The 7,266-nt window shown below is 58.6% G+C and overlaps 1 protein-coding gene across 1 annotated transcript in view; it reads left to right on the top strand.

Annotated features, from left to right (window-relative positions):
- Window positions 1–7,260, top strand: part of ATN1 (atrophin 1) — an 11,298-nt gene extending 4,038 nt beyond the window's left edge. Inside the window, exons 5-14 of the mRNA XM_014957075.1 lie at window positions 33–151; window positions 423–645; window positions 759–1,476; window positions 1,837–1,888; window positions 2,226–2,288; window positions 2,605–2,827; window positions 2,941–3,658; window positions 4,896–5,039; window positions 5,305–5,485; window positions 6,470–7,260. Coding sequence (XP_014812561.1) covers window positions 33–151; window positions 423–645; window positions 759–1,476; window positions 1,837–1,888; window positions 2,226–2,288; window positions 2,605–2,827; window positions 2,941–3,658; window positions 4,896–5,039; window positions 5,305–5,485; window positions 6,470–6,503 — 2,475 coding nt within the window. The 3' untranslated portion in view covers window positions 6,504–7,260. The remainder of the gene's footprint in view (window positions 1–32; window positions 152–422; window positions 646–758; window positions 1,477–1,836; window positions 1,889–2,225; window positions 2,289–2,604; window positions 2,828–2,940; window positions 3,659–4,895; window positions 5,040–5,304; window positions 5,486–6,469) is intronic.
- The last annotated feature ends 6 nt before the right edge of the window (window positions 7,261–7,266 follow it).

Raw genomic sequence — 7,266 nt, 5'->3', positions numbered from 1 at the left:
CGCCGCCCCCTCTCCCCCTCAGCGCCGCACAGATCAAGCAGGAGCCGTCAGAGGAGTACGAGCCACCTGAGAGCCCTGTGCCCCCTGCTCGCAGCCCCTCGCCGCCCCCCAAGGTGGTGGATGTCCCCAGCCATGCCAGCCAGTCAGCCAGGTGAGGAGATGCTGTCAGGAGGGGGGTTGTCCCCAGGCTGGGGAGGTGTTCATGAGGCAGGGAAGGGGAGGTCACCATGAGCGTGTGCTGCAGATGCCACCTTTTGTGTTTTTCGTGATGCTTTTTCCTTTCCTACAGTGTCAGGCTCAGCTGTGCCTGCCCTGGTCCCTCTCCCCATCCTTGGTCCCTCTCCCCATCCCTGTCCCTCTCCCTATCCCTGTCCCTTTCCCCATCCCCTTCTGCGCTGACAGTCTTTGCCTCTCGCCCTCAGGTTCAACAAACACCTGGACCGTGGCTTCAACTCCTGCTCCCGCACGGACCTGTACTTCGTGCCCCTCGACGGCTCCAAGCTGGCCAAGAAGAGGGCGGATCTGGTGGAGAAAGTGCGGCGGGAGGCCGAGCAGAAGGCGAGGGAAGAGAAGGAGCGGGAACGGGAGCGGGAGCGGGAGAAGGAGCGGGAGCGAGAGAAGGAGCGAGAGCTGGAGAGGAGCGTGGTAGGTTCTGGGGGGGGGTCCCACTGCCGCAGCGCAGCCAGGATGGATGCTCAAGGACCCCCTTGTCCTCTCCCTGCCAGCACCCTGACGCTGGTGTCTCTGCTCTCTTGCAGAAGATGGCCCAGGAGGGCCGGCCGGTGGAGTGCTCGTCGCTCGGGCCAGTTCCCCACCGCCCCTCCTTTGAGCAGGGCAGTGCTGTAGCGACTGTTCCCCCCTACCTGGGCCCCGACACCCCGGCCCTGCGCACCCTCAGCGAATACGCAAGGCCCCACGTCATGTCCCCCAGCAACCGCAACCACCCTTTCTACGTGCCGCTGGGCGCTGTCGACCCGGGCTTGCTGGGGTACAACGTGCCGGCCATCTACAGCAGCGATCCAGCCACGCGGGAGCGAGAGCTGAGGGAGCGGGAAGCCCGTGAACGAGACCTGAGGGACCGGGACCTACGTGAACGTCTCAAGCCCGGCTTTGAAGTCAAGCCAGCCGAGTTGGAGCAGCTCCACGCCGTGCCAGCTGCTGCCATGGATCCCTTCCCACGCCACGGCGGGCTGAGTCTGCAAACGGCCCCCGGCCTTCATCCCGCTTTTCCCTTCCACCCAGGGCTGGGCCACTTGGAGCGGGAGAGGCTGGCGCTGGCAGCCGGCCCGACCCTTCGTCCCGACATGTCCTACGCCGAGCGCTTGGCGGCCGAGCGCCAGCACGCCGAGCGGGTGGCTGCTCTCAGCAATGACCCTCTGGCCCGGCTGCAGATGCTCAATGTGACACCTCATCATCATCAGCATTCCCACATCCACTCCCACCTCCATCTCCACCAGCAGGATGCCATACATGCAGGTAAGGACCCCGTGGTGGTGGTGCCCTGCACAAAGCCCTGCTCTCCTCCCTACTGCACCCTTCTTGCCTTCCCTCCCTCTGGCCTTGGGGAAGCTCAGAAGCTGCCAAGACTAGACTTTTGAGGCCTCAGAATCCACCCCGTTAGCCAGAAGTGGTCAACATCATGGCCATTCAGCTTTGGCCTTGCTCCCATCCCAACAAAACCACTGACGTCTGTTGGAAGTATTGGGGTGTCTGTGAGTTTGCTGCTTAGTGGCGAGCAGAGTTGTCCTTTAGTTCTGGATCTCTGGGGACACAATACGAGTGCTGGGGTCCCACCAGGGTGACTCTGGACTGCATCCCTCACACTGTGGCCTACAGAGGGAGTGGGAGCCTTGAAAAGTTTTGACAGTATCCTTACGGCAGATGAAATGTTGGTTCTCTAGTTTGCTCCTTGCTACAGATGATGGGATGGGATGGGATGGGATGGGAGATGGGCTAATTTTAAGGAACTGGAGGATCAGGTGGTGGTCCCTTATATTTCCACATCCTACCAGAAAGCAAAGTTATAAGATGCTTAGGGATGAAGATCTTGGAGAAGCAAAGCCCAAACTACAGTACAGTAGGAGAAAGTGCTGTGCCCGCTCAGGTGCTGTGAGCGGTCAGTGGGGGTCTCCTGGCAGTCACAGATAGACACTCTTAAACAGCTGAAACTACTCAGAGGTGGCATCGAGTACAAATTGAATGTCCATTCCCCTAAGGCTCCGTAGCTGGAGCCCCTCGCCGCCCCCCAAGGTGGTGGATGTCCCCAGCCATGCCAGCCAGTCAGCCAGGTGAGGAGATGCTGTCGGGAGAGGGGTTGTCCTAAGGCTGGGGAAGTGTTCATGAGGCAGGGAAGGGGAGGTCACCATGAGCGTGTGCTGCGGATGCGCGCTTTTGTGTTTTTTGTGATGCATTTTCCTTTCCTACAGTGTCAGGCTCAGCTGTGCCTGCCCTGGTCCCTCTCCCCATCTCCCCATCCCTGGTCCCTCTCCCCATCCCTGGTCCCTCTCCCCATCCCTGTCCCTCTCTCCATCCCCATCCCTCTCCCCATCCCTGTCCCTTTCCCCATCCCCTTCTGTGCTGACAGCCTTTGCCTCTCGCCCCCAGGTTCAACAAGCACCTGGACCGTGGCTTCAACTCCTGCTCCCGCACGGACCTGTACTTCGTGCCCCTCGACGGCTCCAAGCTGGCCAAGAAGAGGGCGGACCTGGTGGAGAAAGTGCGGCGGGAGGCCGAGCAGAAGGCGAGGGAAGAGAAGGAGCGGGAACGGGAGCGGGAGCGGGAGAAGGAGCGGGAGCGAGAGAAGGAGCGAGAGCTGGAGAGGAGCGTGGTAGGTTCTGGGGGGGGGTCCCACTGCCGCAGCGCAGCCAGGATGGATGCTCAAGGACCCCCTTGTCCTCTCCCTGCCGGCACCCTGACGCTGGTGTCTCTGCTCTCTTGCAGAAGATGGCCCAGGAGGGCCGGCCGGTGGAGTGCTCGTCGCTCGGGCCAGTTCCCCACCGCCCCTCCTTTGAGCAGGGCAGTGCTGTAGCGACTGTTCCCCCCTACCTGGGCCCCGACACCCCGGCCCTGCGCACCCTCAGCGAATACGCAAGGCCCCACGTCATGTCCCCCAGCAACCGCAACCACCCTTTCTACGTGCCGCTGGGCGCTGTCGACCCGGGCTTGCTGGGGTACAACGTGCCGGCCATCTACAGCAGCGATCCAGCCACGCGGGAGCGAGAGCTGAGGGAGCGGGAAGCCCGTGAACGAGACCTGAGGGACCGGGACCTACGTGAACGTCTCAAGCCCGGCTTTGAAGTCAAGCCAGCCGAGTTGGAGCAGCTCCACGCCGTGCCAGCTGCTGCCATGGATCCCTTCCCACGCCACGGCGGGCTGAGTCTGCAAACGGCCCCCGGCCTTCATCCCGCTTTTCCCTTCCACCCAGGGCTGGGCCACTTGGAGCGGGAGAGGCTGGCGCTGGCAGCCGGCCCGACCCTTCGTCCCGACATGTCCTACGCCGAGCGCTTGGCGGCCGAGCGCCAGCACGCCGAGCGGGTGGCTGCTCTCAGCAATGACCCTCTGGCCCGGCTGCAGATGCTCAATGTGACACCTCATCATCATCAGCATTCCCACATCCACTCCCACCTCCATCTCCACCAGCAGGATGCCATACATGCAGGTAAGGACCCCGTGGTGGTGGTGCCCTGCACAAAGCCCTGCTCTCCTCCCTACTGCACCCTTCTTGCCTTCCCTCCCTCTGGCCTTGGGGAAGCTCAGAAGCTGCCAAGACTAGACTTTTGAGGCCTCAGAATCCACCCCGTTAGCCAGAAGTGGTCAACATCATGGCCATTCAGCTTTGGCCTTGCTCCCATCCCAACAAAACCACTGACGTCTGTTGGAAGTATTGGGGTGTCTGTGAGTTTGCTGCTTAGTGGCGAGCAGAGTTGTCCTTTAGTTCTGGATCTCTGGGGACACAATACGAGTGCTGGGGTCCCACCAGGGTGACTCTGGACTGCATCCCTCACACTGTGGCCTACAGAGGGAGTGGGAGCCTTGAAAAGTTTTGACAGTATCCTTACGGCAGATGAAATGTTGGTTCTCTAGTTTGCTCCTTGCTACAGATGATGGGATGGGATGGGATGGGATGGGAGATGGGCTAATTTTAAGGAACTGGAGGATCAGGTGGTGGTCCCTTATATTTCCACATCCTACCAGAAAGCAAAGTTATAAGATGCTTAGGGATGAAGATCTTGGAGAAGCAAAGCCCAAACTACAGTACAGTAGGAGAAAGTGCTGTGCCCGCTCAGGTGCTGTGAGCGGTCAGTGGGGGTCTCCTGGCAGTCACAGATAGACACTCTTAAACAGCTGAAACTACTCAGAGGTGGCATCGAGTACAAATTGAATGTCCATTCCCCTAAGGCTCCGTAGCTGGGCACCTCTGTCAGTGAGTCTAAAAAAAAAAGCGCTGGAAAAAGCAGTTTTGATATAAATAGTACCTTGCATTTCGGTCGTGAATGGTACTTGGCAACTTGAGTGCCTGGATGAGACCTGGAAATGGAAGCACCCAATACGAGTACGCACAGGAAGGACAGCTGGGGTGACAGACGGGCACAATACTGTGTACAGACATGATTGCAGAGCAGGTCCTTCAGAACTGACTTTAAGGAGCAGTAGTACTTCTCCCTGAGGAGTGTAGGGACAGAGCCACGCCAGGCTGGTTCATGTGAAATTCAACACAGGCAAAAAGGAGTTAATACTCAGAAGGGGATGGTATTGCCTTATCAAGCCTTGAAATCATGCCATCCCTAACACACCCTGACCCTCTCCATGTCTTGTTTTGTTGTGCTTTGAGCCTTTCTCAGGTTGCCTCTTACAAAGCACGGGACAATTACCTTGTGGTATCTTTTTCTTCCCAGCCTCAGCCTCTGTTCACCCTCTTATTGACCCGCTCGCCTCGGGGTCACACCTCACCCGGATACCGTACCCGGCTGGAACCATCCCCAACCCTCTCCTGCCTCACCCTCTACATGAGAACGAAGTGCTGCGCCACCAGCTTTTCGGTGAGGATGCTCACAGGGGCTACTGGTCTCCTCAGCAAGAGCTCCAAGGGGCAGGGTGGCCGTGGGGGGTCACAGGACCAAACTGAGGTCTACGAGACAGAGCTGTGGCCCGACGTAGGGTGGACATACTCTACCAGGGGATGAGCGAGTCCTGCACATGGGCAGGGCTGAAGGGCGGTAGGGTTTTGGGTGAGCTATGGGGCCGTGGGTGGGGATGGAGCTGCTAGGTTAACTGGTTTCTTCTCTGCTTTGCCTCTGGCTGCAGCTGCACCCTACAGGGACCTGCCGGGCTCCCTCTCCGCGCCCATGTCGGCGGCACACCAGCTCCAGGCCATGCACGCCCAGTCGGCCGAGCTGCAGCGCCTGGCCCTGGAGCAGCAGCAGTGGCTTCATGCCCACCACCCTCTGCACGGCGTGCCGCTCCCCACGCAGGAGGATTACTACAGGTGCGTGGACCTGCTGCTTTCTCCGCTGCACCGGGCAAGGAGAGGCCCCTCTGTCCTTATCTTGGAGCTCTGGTGGTGGCGGAGGTGGTGGGGACAGGGAAGCATTGCCCCTGGTGTGGGGTGGCTTGGCTGGAGCCCACACCTGGGAGCAGGGGTGCTTTGCTGCTGGGGCACAGCGGTGGGCTGGCCACCAGGATGGTCCTTCTTGGCAAGGGGCTGTTTGGTGGCTAATCTCATGGGGGGGTCTCAGCTCCTCTGGGGGGTGTGTGGTGGTAAACTTGAGTGTTTCACCCATGCTAATGCAGTTAGGGCAACATTAGGGCTACAAAGATGATTAAGGGATTGGAGCATCTCCCTTATGAGGAAAGGCTCGAAGACTGGGGCTCTTTAGCCTGGAGAAGAGAAGGCTGAGGGGAGACCTTATCAATGCTTATAAGTATCTAAAGGGTGGTTTGAAGGAGGATGGAGCCGGGCTCTTTTCAGTGGTTCCCAGTGACAGGACGAGGGGCAACAGGCACAAGCTGGAGCCTGGGAAGTTCCACTCAAATATGAGAAAAAACTTCTTTACCGTGAGGGTGCCAGAGCCCTGGAACAGGCTGCCCAGGGAGGTTGTTGAGATCTGGAGATCTGGAGATCTTCAAGACCCACCTGGATGCCATCCTGAGTGATGTGCTCTAGGCAGGATGGCAGGGGAGTTGGACTAGATGATCTCTAGAAGGTCCCTTCCACCTCCAACAATTCCGTGATTCTGTGATACCCCTGCCAAAATACCAAACATTCAATGGGGTTGGATGCTTTGGCCAAGACGAGCCTTCACAAGAGCCTGGGGAAGCACGTTGGGGAAGGGAGAGGTACAATGTTGCACCTTTTCAACAGCATCTCCTACCTCAAGGATTTGCCAAGGCTTCCCAAGCCAGCAGCGTGGTCTGGGTCTAGACCCTTTTTGCTCTCTCTCACTCATCTTCTTCCTCTTCTTCACCTTAGCCACCTGAAGAAAGAAAGCGACAAACCCCTTTAAGTGGACTTCTACTCTCGATGTGACATCATCATGTCTTTCTCTCAAGAGGAGCAATCAATCAACCAAATCCTGGGGGAGGGGAAGCTGCGGCATGACACATCCTGATCCCACCACGCAGCCGAGGGGCAAGAGAAGAGGGGACACGGAGCACAGGATGGCATCCTGGGAGCGGAAGGTGGAGGAGGGGGGAGAGCTAAGTGGGGAGGGGGCTGAAAACGCCGCTAAAGGGACGCGAAAAGCCATGGGTACGTTGATTTCGGCAGAGCTCTGAAGGAAGCAGAGTCGGCGTTGCAGGGAGCTGGGACAGACGGAAGACTGAGGTGAATTTCAGCAGCTCTGGCCCTTTGTGGGGTGTTTTTTGGGGAGGGGGGGCGACGGTCGCATTGGATGAGAAGCGCCGAGCATCGCAGGACTTCTTTTCTGCTTCCACCGGGAGGAGGTGCCTCCAAGAAGTAACTCAAAACCCAACAGCGCCTTTTTTTTTTTAGTTTTTTGGCCTTTTTTTTTCATTTCCAAGATGCCTCCTCTCACACCCCCACCACACCACCCTTCCCACCCCCTCTTTTTAGGTGTAAGATAACTGCTTTAGCGATACCAGAAAAGCAACGCCGAAGAACATTGCTTTTTTTCAGACGAGCCCGAGCGGCTCCCCTGTCTCTCCGACATCCCTTCGGATGCCAACATGGCACGACGGGACCCCTCCAGGAGCTCCTGCCTGCGGTGGAGGGGGACCTGTCCCCAACAATCCCTCCGGTGTGTGTGT

The sequence above is a fragment of the Calidris pugnax genome, unplaced genomic scaffold (assembly GCF_001431845.1).
Source record: "Calidris pugnax isolate Ruff unplaced genomic scaffold, ASM143184v1 scaffold225, whole genome shotgun sequence".
In the NCBI taxonomy this organism is placed as follows: domain Eukaryota; kingdom Metazoa; phylum Chordata; class Aves; order Charadriiformes; family Scolopacidae; genus Calidris; species Calidris pugnax.
The sequence above is the reverse complement of the archived record's forward strand: the minus strand, read 5'-3'. Positions and strand labels throughout refer to the sequence as shown.